The sequence below is a fragment of the Opisthorchis viverrini genome, assembly GCF_000715545.1.
Source record: "Opisthorchis viverrini unplaced genomic scaffold opera_v5_101, whole genome shotgun sequence".
In the NCBI taxonomy this organism is placed as follows: Eukaryota; Metazoa; Platyhelminthes; class Trematoda; order Opisthorchiida; family Opisthorchiidae; genus Opisthorchis; species Opisthorchis viverrini.
This window is the reverse complement of record NW_008751757.1, coordinates 1074977-1088239: the sequence shown is the minus strand read 5'-3', so window position 1 is coordinate 1088239 and position 13263 is coordinate 1074977. Positions and strand designations below refer to the sequence as shown.

Sequence of the window (13263 nt, the reverse complement as noted above, 5' to 3'; positions counted from 1 at the left end):
AACCAAACCAATTTCGAACGTACCGCGCTTTCGAGCCTTGAGGGAATCGAATGGAGACCAGTGCTGGAGAAGGGTAGTTCGATCCAACTTTCACTTGGAATGTTCCGTTCGACAGGAGTGATATAATCCAGCGCGGGATTACCCCTTGAATCCCATGAGACTCCAGTTTGTGGAGCTGCGGGCGTGTGAGACTCACTCGAATGCTAATGAGAATCCGGTATATTAAACCCACGAAGGCTGTCCGGAAACCCTAAACAGTGCATAGTATAAAGGGAGTGTGAAGCAGCAGCATTCTGTGAATTAGGACGACTTCTGGGCGAAAAACAGGCAACCTGCATTCGGCGGATGCTGAAACAAAACTGACTGTCAGTCCACCAATCAGAACCCGGTGCTGGTCAGTCAACCGCCCCACCTGACTAGTCACGTGCGGGTTGGGCTTGCTGTCCGGTGCATCAACTGACTGCTAGCGGCAAGATTTGGGCGTCGGATTCTACTTGTATCAGTTCTGGGTGGGTTTATTGGTTGCTGATTGTTGGATGTCGATAACTGAGCTTGGTATTTGACTTGCGCCGTTACGAAGAGACCGTGGAGTGACGGTTCGTGCGCCTCAACGAGCCTTTGAGTTATACCGGGTGGTGTCCCCGCGACACTCACAGGGTCTCTCGTACCAGGTTGGTCAATGGGACATCGGCCGTCGCGTGGTGCCATCAGCTGGGTCGCGTTCCTTGCTGCATACACCAGGGTGGGTAAGCGAAAACAGGGTACTGCTGACGCTGTCATTCTTTCTCTTTCACATACTTCTCCCCCTCTCCCAAACCCATTAGTAACTCTCCTGTTGTACTCTGTTTTTCCTGCATCGGTTTTTGCGCGCAGCATCTCGTCACATGGCGCCGACATCCTCAGGTATCTCGAAACCAAACTTCAAGCCCCCACGCACAGTCTGTACAGCTTCCTTAAAATCCGCACTGTGAAGCAAGAAGGACAACAAACTGCTCTTGCTCTCACACTGGATTCGCTTGGCATTGATATGTGCTGTTTCTCAAGCAAGAATTCAAGATGCAAGCACAGTCGTTGAACAAACCGCCCCATCACTCTCCATTCGTCCAGACATTGAGGTGGTTGCCGGAGATATGAATGCGCAAGTGGGCAGGCTTAGTGGATCTGAGACTCAATTAGGAGGTAGGCATGGACTGGTCTCCGTAAGGACAGACAATGGAGAACGATTGCTTCAGTTGTGTGCTGGTCGCAGGCTGTTTTTGTGCAGTACTAACTTCCGAAATAACTGAAGTCGTCTGTCCACTTGGTGTCCTCCAACGGCAGGCCGGCCACAATCTCAAATCGACCACATTGCCATCAGTTGCCGATAGCGCGAATCAATAACTGACTGCCGGTCATTTTGGAACACATTTGTGGACTCTGACCACGCGCTCGTCTGGAGTCGCTTCTCCATACGTTTCCCGGAGCCGCGTAAGGTGCGGACAAATCGCTTAGTAACGGAGAGACTGGCAGGTTCGGATGTTTGACGAACTTACCAGAGTCGTCTTCTAGAGTCCTCAAAATGCTCCATTATCAGGTTTGAACTCATACCGGGACGAGATTGCCATCTCTTCGCATAGTGTTGGGAATTTTGCCTATGGCACGACACCACCAGGTGCATTCAAGCACTGGATGTCAGACCGAATGGTGGCAATGCTTAACTCTCGGAGAAATATCCCCGCCGGTCCCGAAGATAGCTTGATGCAACGAATTATCGGACGTCAAGTTAAAGTGAGCGTGCGAGCCGACCGTGAAGTGTGGTGGACACAGAAAGCTAAGGACATAAAATAGGCCCAGAAAGCCGGTAATACCCGAAGATCATTTCAGTTTATCCGGAAACCACTTGTGAGCTAAATCATCAAAGACCGGAAAGGAGTGGCCATCTTGAACATAGTAGAATGCCTCAACCGGTGAGCCGAGTACTTCAAACAAAAATTGTCGTGGCCACCAGCTGGCACCCATCTGGAAGCCACCGGTGACATAAAACCCTGGACGGTGGACGTGGAACCACCTACGGCCTCGGAAGTTTATGACTGCATGCGTTCTCTCAATCATCATTATCGACAGCATGACATCTGTGTTCAACACCGATGTCTCGCTACCGTATGTTCTCTCAAGAGCCACCGAGCTACTGGCCTGGACGACCTCCCACCCGGATTGTTCAAAGATGGGTTTTAAATCCTCAGTCAGCGCTTGTCTGATCTGTTTGCTTGAAGTTAGGCAAAGGAGACTGTCCCAGACAACTGGGGACCATCTTCAAAAAAGGGGCTTGTGGTGACCATAGTAGCCACCGGGGGATCAGTCTGACTCCGGTCGTAACGAGACTTTTGGCGTCACTAGTGCTTCATCGCCTTACAGTGTTTCGTGAAACGCTGGCTCGGAAGCAGCAAGCGGGATTCCGGCCTGGCAGGGGTTGTGCTGTCTAAATTTTCACTCCGTCAGCTTCTAAAACAACGCCGTAGAAAACGTTCAGCTGTAACACCTTTCGGCGCCCATAGAAAACAGCAAGAGGGTTGGGATACTGCCAGGTTGCCCAAGCCTAGACAGGGGAATTCGAGGGGCAAAGGTCGGGTTCGAACCATGGACTTTCCGGTCAGTAAATTCGCGTTCTAACCATTTGAGCCATCTCACCCCGCCATACGTATAAGCGACCCACAATACTAGTGAAAGGGCGTTCGCTGCGGAGTTGTTTATTAGAAAATGCCAACTGACCAGTTACAGACTTTTGGACAGGGAAGCAAAACTATCCTATGCATCTTATTCACAAAAACTGAATATCCATCTTCTCTTTGAACGCGTCTTTCCGAACTTTCCTGGATATTCATTGACTGTTGCTCAAATCCAAGCGAATGCTAGCGAGCGACTCCAAAAATTCCGCAATAGATCTCCGTTTCCAAGAGACTCAAGTTGAATTTACAAGGAGAAAACATACTACATGCGTGCCTCCCCATCAGTAGCATCACCATTACACTGGATTTCCAAGGCGCATTCGACTCGGTTGACCGGTCTGTTCTTGACACGATTACCCAGTAAGGAATGACCCGGAATTTCGTGAACATAATACATCCTTTGCATTCTCAGAATTTCAGTCGTGTGAACGTGTACCGCAAGCTCTCCAGAAGCTCCCGTACACAAAGTGGTGTCCGTCACGGATGCCCACTTCCTCCATTTCTTTTTATTTCCTGATCGATGAAATCATGAGACGAACGCTGGAAGGTCTCCAAAACCCCGGTGTTCAAATAGCCTGCAACGAAAACCTTGTTGATCTCATCTTCGAAGAGGAGGAGGATGAGGCGCAGGTTTTTGTTGAAATCATTAGCAATCTTGTGAGTAGTTTCCTTTATGAAAATATACTGCATATTTCGAAAAAGCGTACCATCTGAAACGTGTAGCCCATTCAGTTGAAGGAAAACATCATAAACGAGGGATTCAGCTGGGTACCAGGTGAGTATTCCGTGTAAACCGAATGGGTATATAAAGACGAACAGTTGTACAGTGCTTTCCGACTTTTCAACATCGGTTGGTTTCACTAAAACTTCTCCTAACTGATGAGCCCCAAGAAGGGTGAAACCGGTCGTGGGCTGTCGAAAGGTTTTCAGCAACGTTCTGAGTAGTTTCCTTTATGAAAAAGACATCCCATCCTTTGGTACGCACTGTGAACGCACAAAGTATGGTCATTCAGTCACTGAACACGCCTATAATACAGGGAGAGGCACTGAAAGTTGTGGAGCGTTTTACATATATTGTAGGTTGTATTAGTTCTGACTGTAGTATGACAGATAAGGTCAATGCACGAATCTGCAATGACCGGGTCGCGTTTGCTAATTTGAAACACCTAAGGCGTCAAAGTGGTGTATCCCCGAATCTCGAGGGACGTGTAAATCAAGCTACAGTGCAGTCTGTTTTGTTGTATGGCTGTGAGAATTGGCCTATTCGAGCGGCGGAACTGAGACGTCTTCAGGTGTTCGATAGTCGTTTTCTCAGAATCATAGCTCGTCGTCATCATCACCAAAGACAGCAGCATCAGTGTTGACACTGATGGGTTGATGTCGGCAAATCAGCAACGAGGTAATTAGAAAGCCGATTTTTGGTTGTACAGCGGGGACTTCCACTGAAAAATACATCTAAATGTATGTGTTGGTTAGGCCATGTGTGGCATATGCCGAACCACCGTTCGCCTAAGATAGTGCTTTTTCCCTGCCTAGTTCATACTAGTGGAAGCAGAATAGTGCGTATGAAATATATTGTTGCGGCTCACCTTCCAGAACGGGTCCGCGTGGCCCCATTGTGCCTGGTTGAAGATGCTGCAATATATGGCTGCCAATCGATTTGAGTGGCGTTCTCGTTGTCGGTTTGTATCCAGATTGCCTGAATGAGTTTCTGGAGGCACCTCGGAATGATTGTAGTTAGCTAGCACTAAGTCCCTCCCCCGTCCACCTTTATTCTTTACTTCACAGTCAGGCTTTCGAATAAATCATGGTTATACGGCAGTGAAACATCGATGTTGAACACTGATGTTATGTTGTCGATGGTGAGGGTGATCATGATAACCCACGTGACATTCTTCGTCGAGTCTATTTACCTCTGCCTTGCCATTGCGTGCTCATCCATACAGCTTACTGGTCTCTCTCGTTGCAGCCCCCAATGCACTTTTCGGATTCCAATGGCTCATTTCGAATCGGGTCAATGCTCTGATTCAATTCACCCGGAATTCCCCACTTTGGCAACCGTGCAGTTTGATCCAGTGGCTTTAGAAACTAAATGCGTGCATGAGGTAAGGCCGGAACACTACATAGATTCGGTACTTTTCGGGGCGCGTTTGCCATTTTTATTTCTGAAGCCCGTTCAGCTCCATGCAGAACTCGTAAGACGGCTCGATTGTCGGCGTATCTATATGTACCGGTCTCCACCGGTTCGTTGTCCATTCTGCGGTTGAGTTCTCACCCGCGAGCTAGAAGACTAACCAAAAAAAGACTGTTTCTCGTCTTGTGTTACCTGATTGATGAGTTTTTATTCCTTTGGTTGGATCCTGCCTCTTGTATTTTATTTGCGCTCTTGTCACTGGATATGGTAACAATTCCAACTGCTTAGTCTTTGGGATGTCACCCATTCCAATCAATTGATGAGGTTACAATCTACTCTATGACAAGAACTTCACCCGACTCCACCCTAGCTACTCGATTGTTCCTATCTTGTTTTAGGCGGGGCCATCGACTTTGCTTCCGTTGTGAAGAGTATGATAGTGTCTTTTAATTCCTGTCACACGAGAATGGTAAACATGATTCCGATTCAGAAGGGCTTTTGTGTAGACCAAGTTATAATGCTCCGCCAGTCTATGAGCAACGGCATGCTTATAGGAGACCGAAATATGGTGTTTTCGATTTTAACCGGTTCTTTTAGACACTTGTTCCCACCTTTGTATCCATACACTTGAGCTTGTAAGCCCCGAGAGCGTACTCTCTAAACGTTTCCTTACAAGCTCTACCTTCCACTTTCCATTTTCGCATTTGATGAGAATTTGGAATAGACGCTGCAGGTTTCCTCTTCAGATTGGGTTTCGACTAGTTGTTCTTGAACTATTTTGATCCGAAATGCACCGACGACGTCTTTCTAGTTTTTGGAAGGGAGGAAACAGAGTGTCTTAGCCCAGACCGGATTCATCCCGTTTTTCGACATGTGCTTTACGCTCTCAGACTAGAGTCACCTGGCATGATATGCAGTTTTTGAACACACCGCTTGCGCTTCAAACAGAGGCACCGAAAGCCGTCAAAGTTTTATTGGCAGCTGAATCAGCTCCAACGACAGTGTGACAAACCATTGCCATGAAACGCCGATCAGCGTCACTTAAATCGTCAGAGACATGTCATTATCACCGTATCAGACCTTTAGCGTGTTACTTGGAAGGTTTGATCATCGCTGTCTGAAGTTATATCTGGAGAAGGCCAGCAGCACCGACAGGGTTACAATAGGGTTATCAGGAATCGGATATGTGGGATGGGTGAGTACTTCGCTTGTGGGTTGCACCCAACATTATTGGTTGCAGTGGCGCATTCATGTACTGCCCGTGTCGAGTTATCATCTGCCAAAAAGAACATTGTTTTCCAGGGCAACTTCGGGTTAACACACATCAAGAGATAGACACAGAGGGAGCGAAAGGCTCTGGAATGTTTGAGTGTTCTTGGTGTAGTCTACTTTCCAGGATGGGCCCTCTCGACTCGTTGCTTTGGCTAGGGGCACTTTAAGATGTGGTGGCCAGATGACGTCAGCGACTTCCATGCTGTTCGTTTTCATTCAAACTGTCCGACAATGTTTATACAGGCATTAGGGGCACTTTAAGATGTGGTGGCCAGATGACGTCAGCGACTTCCATGCTGTTTGTTTTCATTCAAACTGTCCGACAATGTTTTATACAGGCATTTTGTGTTGAACCAGCACCCGCCCTTCTATTTTTGCTCTGTTCAAATAAATGGACATAGTGGCGTGCTAGTAGTACGGCGCTTGTGTTCCCACATGTTTCCGTCTGCGATGATGATAATTTCATAGTATAAACCCATGACCTATTTCTGCTTATCTGTGTTCTGTGTTGGTGTACTCTTTGTCTAAAAGTGGTTGAACGAATCCGTTTCAATGCTATAAACCCATCCAGTATAACGTTCAACTACGTTCCGTCGTGACGAACTGGATCCAGGTACAAGCTGCAGGTGGAATCAGCAAATTCTCGCCATTCTTGTGGGGCCTTAGGAGCCTACGTTTCATCAAGCTTTTGCTAAGGCTATGGGCCTGTCTAATTGTTTTGTGCAATGGCCTTTTATGCGCTTTTGGCAACTTGTTCGAAGCCAGTAAGCGCTATGTGGGATTGGATTCTCTTATTGACACACCTGTTGTAGTCTATTCCCGCAAGCCCTTGGAGCATGCAAATGCGTTTTCACGGCAGCGATCTCAGAACTTGACACAAAGTAAATATGATATAAGTCCTTGGACGCGGACAGCAGTGGGTCACTGGCACATGTGGTTTCATTCCCAGGCCAATTTGTGACCAATACACTCGTCAAGCAGAGATGGGGCAAGATGGCCCAAGTGGTTAGAGCGCGAATTTACTGACCGGAAGGTCTGTGGTTCGAATCCTACCTCCGCCTCTCGACTACCCCTGTCTAAGCTTAGGCAACCTGGCAGTGTCCCAGCCCTCATGCTATCTTCGGGTAGCATGGCAGCTAGTCATCGGAAGGGTGCTACAGCTGAACACTTTCCTTTTTTACTTTTCAAGCACATCCATCTAGATCCATGTTGGATGAAAATAATTACGCCAATAGGTTATATGAACATCTGCTGATGTGCACGATATACCGGTCGAAATGCGATTGGGACCACATCGTCTTGCGTGATTGTCTTGACTTCAACACAGGCTCCTCACGTTTCGTTTGGAGACCCATAGGCTACTATCTGGTTTCACCCTTAGTTATTCGATGAAGAGCAATAAACTTGGGCGGAGCCACTGTTGGAAGATAGTTGGTGTTGCTACACAACTTTGACTAGCCCTAATTGTTTTGTCTTTTTAGGTGTACGATGAGATTGCCACGACTTCAGCTCCTTGGCCCGGGGTCTTGGAATTTTTGCGCACACAACCACCCGGAGCCCTGGGTGCAGATGTTGGTTGCGGAAACGGAAAATATCTAGTAGCAGTCCGGGAGAATTCGGAAAACCGATCAGTCTGTCGGCAAGAGCCTGCTTCATCCAACCAGCCAAACTCAGTCGCATCTCCTCGACTTCCTACTATCCCGCCATTGGCCCCGATGTTGGCGATGGAGCGAAGCAGCTGCCTGGCGAAAATAGTGCGTGAACGAGGTGCTCGTGGTCATCTGTTTTTTTTATCGCTTGTTTTGTTTCTGATTCGCCCAGACTATTTCGCAATTTGTCCACGCTAAGATTATCTACTGATGGTGCAATAGGACATCTGACTTCATGACACCTGACCTCAAAGGTCATTTGAACCCAGAACATTAGCTGACAGCGGAATCAAATAGGTTATGTACGCGAACGATCAGTCATAACCAAAGGTCAGCCTTTTGATAGAAGAACGTAATTTAACCTATCAACATTCCTAATGACGTACCGCTTAGCTCCGCTGCGCAACGACGCACTGAAGATGATGTCATCTTGGTTGGCGGTGAAGCTCTTTAAATAAAATTGTCAAGCCCACAGCTCAACCTTTATATTACGCAATGTTTGTTGAAATGCAGTGTTCGATCCAAAACAGGAACCAGACTTCTGTTGTCTGCCTCGTTCACGATCCAAGAATAGGTCATCTTCATGAGAGAGAATAAACGTCTTTCTAGATAACTACTGCATTTTTTCTCTTCCCGCTCGATTTGCTCGTTTCCTAACGCTCTTCATGCCGCTAGCTGCTTGGTGCTGCTTGGAACTAGACCAAATGGGATTTCAGTAGGGTCGTTTTCAAAGGTCTTTTCGATTGTTGACGCTATTGAGGCCACCCTCTGTGAAACATGTACTACCGTTGTCCATCAGCAAAGTGTTTCTTCCCACTTAACATTTCTCACCATTTTATTTTCTGCAGGTTTTGACGTCACCGTAGGCGATATCCTCAGGTTGCCCTATTGCTCAGGCAGACTAGACTATTTTCTATGTATTGCTGTCCTGCATCACCTATCAACAGAACCTCGACGACTTCAAGCACTCGAAGAGCTTGCACAGCTTTTGCGTCCAGGAGGCCGTGGACTCATCCAAGTACGTTTCGCTACTGTATAATTTCTCCAGCTATTGAACAAAATATGGACTTGTAAGTTGATGTGCACATAAAAAACCAACAGAAGTCCACTCTTTGTACGAGTGAAACCAACCGGTCTACCAATCGGACCATAGTTGTTACGTCGCCCTCAGCGGTTTCATAGATTGTTGTATACAGCATACTAACCACCATGGCAATCCAGTGCGTTCTCTCTTGTGCGTTCCGAAGCTTCCCACTGAAGTGTGTGATCAGTTGCCACCGCAGGTTTCGGAACACGTGGTGTCCCCATGTTCAAAAGTTCACACGAGGATAGCCGTTTCGGTGAGATGCAGTTCTACTAAGGGGGAGATCGCTACTTCGAAGCAATGTGAACGTGTTGACTGGGGATACCTGCAGATTTCCACTGCAGTAAAGTGGAAGTTCCCGTTTTTTGTTACAAGGGCGTACCACACCAATGCACACAAATGCGGAAAGTAGTTAGGAATAACGTCCATGAAAAGCAAATTTCGCCTCGATGGAAGTTGACTTGCGTCCTGACGTTTACAAGCACGCGATCAGTGGTCTCTCCTTCTGCAGAAAGAGTTTAGCCCTCGTGAACATAGCCGTGTTTGCAGAATTTTATTTCAGCGAAAATTTGTCTCCAAAATCTTTGTAATTACTTGCTTCTTTCCCTTGTTGTTTTTTTTGTTGGCTTCAACGTAGATCTGTCTCATTTTTTCCTGGTTCCACCCATATCGGGTGGGATGCTTTCTCAACAGCTCAGCTTCATGTCGTCATAAAAAAACTGCTTCATGAAATGTCCTATTCCGCGTTCATAAACCTGAATTTTAGTGCAAAAGTAGCCCTGGGACTGTGACCTTCCACTTGGACTCCCCTGAAGCACTGACTTGTTGAACGGAGATGGCTCAGTGGTTAAAGCGCGAATTTACTGACCAGAAGGTCTGTGGTTCGAACCCGGCCTCTGCATCTCGGCTTCCCCTGTCTAGGCTCGGGCAACCTGGTAGTATTGCACCCTTCGTACTTCCTTCGAGTGGCGTGGCAGCTAGGTACGGAAAGGGTGTTACAGCTAAACGAATACTATATTCCATGAACAGTGTTCGTGGGATAACCATGTCGCAAAACAGTTAGGCGGGTAAGTAAATTAGGATGGAATGCGGTTATCGCCTTCCGGGCTTTGAAACCCAAATCGATCTGTACAGAGGTTGCATTGAACGAAACACCCCCAAGCAACTGATGGATGGAGTTTGGAAGGCGTTTTCAATTTTTAGCACAAGTCCTCCACCTCCGCTTCAGTAGAAAGACAGCAGAATATTCACTGATGAAAAGTTCATTCTTGTGCTTATGGCACAACTTTTGAAAGCCTCAACATCCTCTCAGGAGGCGGAGCAAGGTGACACTGCTCGAAAACAACTTTTGCAGGCAAAAACGATGGAACTAGAAGGCGACATATTCAACGCCATGCCATTCCCCAAAAGCCGCTGCACAAATCGTGGTGACTTCATCGTGGGATTGGGAGAAGTTTGAACTCCATAGTGTGTTGACAACCCAACAAAATATTTCGTTTACCGCAAATAGGTGAAAACTCAGCTGGACCAGGCCGGATTCTGATTGGATTTCAGACGTACGCTAGTAGCTCGATTCTGTTCATTTGTTGACATCGTTCTTTATCTCTATCTGACGTCATTTCCCGTATTGTTTTACTCACTTTCACAGGTTTGGGCAAAGGAGCAACGTGACCCCACAAGTTCCGAACCGGCTCGATACTTGCGGAAGACTCGAACTACGCCATCTGAAGGAGAGGAAGGCAAACCGAATGTAGTGGAGCCCATAGAAAACGTTCGGCTTCCTGTCCACGTATCGGGTACGGAATTCCCCGCCACCGATATGATCGTCCCTTGGAAATCGAAACAACGAAAATCTACCGGAATCTCGTCTCCAAGTAAGTGTGGACGTTGTACTGTCCTCACACCCCTCCCCCTTCCACAACTTAATCTGCCTCTCTCGTTCCTCCGCGATGGTCTATTTTGGTTAATTACTGTACTCATCGCTGTTAGGACGGACTGAAATGCCCTCACTCCTCTCCACAAACTTGCACCGCAAAGTTGTGCTGTGAGATACATAGGTGCGGATATTCCTGTAAACAGGAGAGTTCTAGGTCCCTGCGTGTCTTTTTGGTAATCGCACTACGCCGTGGCCAGTAGATTTTCTAGATGGGAGCTCTCTTGAGGAGATTGCCGTGTGTGCGTACAAAATAGTGTGTAGTGTTCCATAGCTGTGAGTGCAAATAGCACTGAATCGGTTTTTCGTGGGCTCAGCGTACCAGTGTAACGGTGATACTACTGATGGGGAGACGCGAGTAGTATGTTTTTCGTGAAATTTCGCTTTGCGTCTCTTGAAAAGGGGAGATCTGTTGCGGGATTTGTGGAGCCGCTTTGTAACATTTGCTTGGATTTGAGCAATGAATGATTGGAGTCAATCAATATCCAGGAAAGTTTAAGAAGACGCATTCAGGAGAAGATAAATGTCCACTCTTTGTAAATAGGATGCAAATGAGAGTTTTGCTTCTGTCAGTTGGCATTTTCTAATACCGGTCAGTTGGTATTTTCTAATCAATAACTCCGAAGGCCTTCTTTCTTTCACCAGCTCATCCATGGTTGTGTCAGTTGATAAATGGGTCCATATTAAATTGGCTTGCGATTAACTGATAGAATTGGGGCGAGATGGCCCAGGTGGTTAGAGCGCGAATTTGCTGACCGGAAGGTCCGTGGTTCGAATCCGACCTCCGCCACTCGACTTCCCCTGTCTAGGCTTGGTCAACTTATCAGTATCCCAGCCCTCGTGCTTCCTTCGGGTGGCATGGCAGCTAGGCACCGGAAGGGTGCTACAGCTGAACGCCTAACTGATAGAGTACGCGTCAAATTCTCTGTACTACTTGTAACCGAATTCAGTGTATCTGTCGAACCATGTTAGCAAACGCACTTGTTTCTTCGACTGACCTGTGTTTCACCCATCGATTGAAGTTTTCTGACAGCTGGTTTGTTCCTATCTCTCCTGACTTGTCTCAATTTCGTTTGACTTTTAGATAAGTGTGACGCGTGTCCGTCGGCCATCCCCGGTCGCTTTTATCACCTATTTGTCCGTGGCGAACTGGAAACGCTGATCGAACAGGTTCCCTCACTTCGGTTAGAACGCGCGTTCTATGAACAGGGCAACTGGGTTGCCATCGTTACAAAGCCAATCAGTGTTAATACAATCCAAATGGATTATCTGTTATTTTACTTTGCTCTACGGTTCGGTTTCTCAAATGGGAAAAAACAACCACAGATGCGCAGACTTCTTCGCTATCGGCCCTTGTTTTTTCTGTTTCCTGCCAACGGATGACAGACAGCGACCGCTTACAGGACCATAGGAGTGGAGTTTTTGTCGAGATTCCAGTGACCCGGCTCTTGAGACATTGAACTTTTCCGTTCGCTGAGGTCACAGAAATTTGACAAGACACTAACCAAAAGTGGTCGTTCAGGAGGTTGACCGGTGTTCTGAGGTTTCACTGTGCGAAATACGTATTCATACATGCTTCAACTGGGATGGAACTAACCTATTGACGTATTCTTGACCATTTGACCGAATGGACTTGTTTGATCACGAAGTGTGGATCTGAGTGAGCTTGTTCGGGTAAACATGACTAAACTGGACACCATACTTTGAGAGGAATTAGCAGGAGACTGTTATGCTTCCGATCACCTTACACTGCTGTATTTACGCACTAATTTATCAGCTCCCGCGCCAATGCGNGCGCAGCTACCTACCCCCTCCCCCACCCTAAATCTTCAGTGGACGAAACTGCGTCAGCTACAACCACTGTACGACAAGTACGCGGTTATTACAGCTGACAATGATGATGAATGGGAACGAATTACGTGCATGCTATCCTTTCAGTGCAACAATCCGTAAGCTCTCTCAAATTCTCAACTGAAAGATAAGGAAACTCCTAGCCGTTCCAAAAAGTGGTAACCCTGGAAAGCCCAATGCAGACCCTAGTCCTTCACTACAACTGTCCCACTTGTGTATGAGCAACAAACTGAGTCTCGTTCTATGTTAGCCGGATTTGGCTAAACTGAAAATCAACAACCAACATTTTGCTTCAAACGGCATCAACCGTTAGTCAATTTTCAAGGTTACTGAACTGTTTTGCAGCTAAGCTTCGTAGTTTCAAAAATGAACGGACGGATTGCTGGTGGATTTGCCTCTTCGATGCACAAAAACGGTCTCAAGGCCAAACTGTTTTCGGGTTGATTGTCTGCAAAAACCGACTCAAAAATGAGTTGGAAAAATGTGAGACCACCAGAGAGGTCATCGTTTCAGGAAGGTCTTAGCACTTGTTAACCTGGTACGGTCAGCAAAATCACTGAACCACGTTCAAAAGGAATGTTTAGTCAAAATGATGTGAACCGGAAGCCCTAAACTCAAATTGATGACACCTCTCA

The 13263-nt window shown here is 47.0% G+C and overlaps 2 protein-coding genes across 2 annotated transcripts in view; one reads left to right on the top strand and one right to left on the bottom strand.

The window, feature by feature from the left end:
* The window catches only part of T265_05413 (hypothetical protein), a gene marked incomplete at both ends in the record, with an annotated part of 11109 nt that extends 10329 nt beyond the window's left edge, over positions 1-780 (bottom strand). The window contains one exon of the mRNA XM_009170411.1: positions 462-780. Coding sequence (XP_009168675.1) covers positions 462-780 — 319 coding nt within the window. The remainder of the gene's footprint in view (positions 1-461) is intronic.
* A 3388-nt stretch (positions 781-4168) lies between these two features.
* The window catches only part of T265_05412 (hypothetical protein), a gene marked incomplete at both ends in the record, with an annotated part of 10449 nt that continues 1354 nt past the window's right edge, over positions 4169-13263 (top strand). Inside the window, 10 exon segments of the mRNA XM_009170410.1 lie at positions 4169-4323; positions 4338-4441; positions 4494-4567; positions 5963-6107; positions 7061-7116; positions 7593-7878; positions 8609-8778; positions 10493-10718; positions 11862-12074; positions 12555-12726. Coding sequence (XP_009168674.1) covers positions 4169-4323; positions 4338-4441; positions 4494-4567; positions 5963-6107; positions 7061-7116; positions 7593-7878; positions 8609-8778; positions 10493-10718; positions 11862-12074; positions 12555-12726 — 1601 coding nt within the window.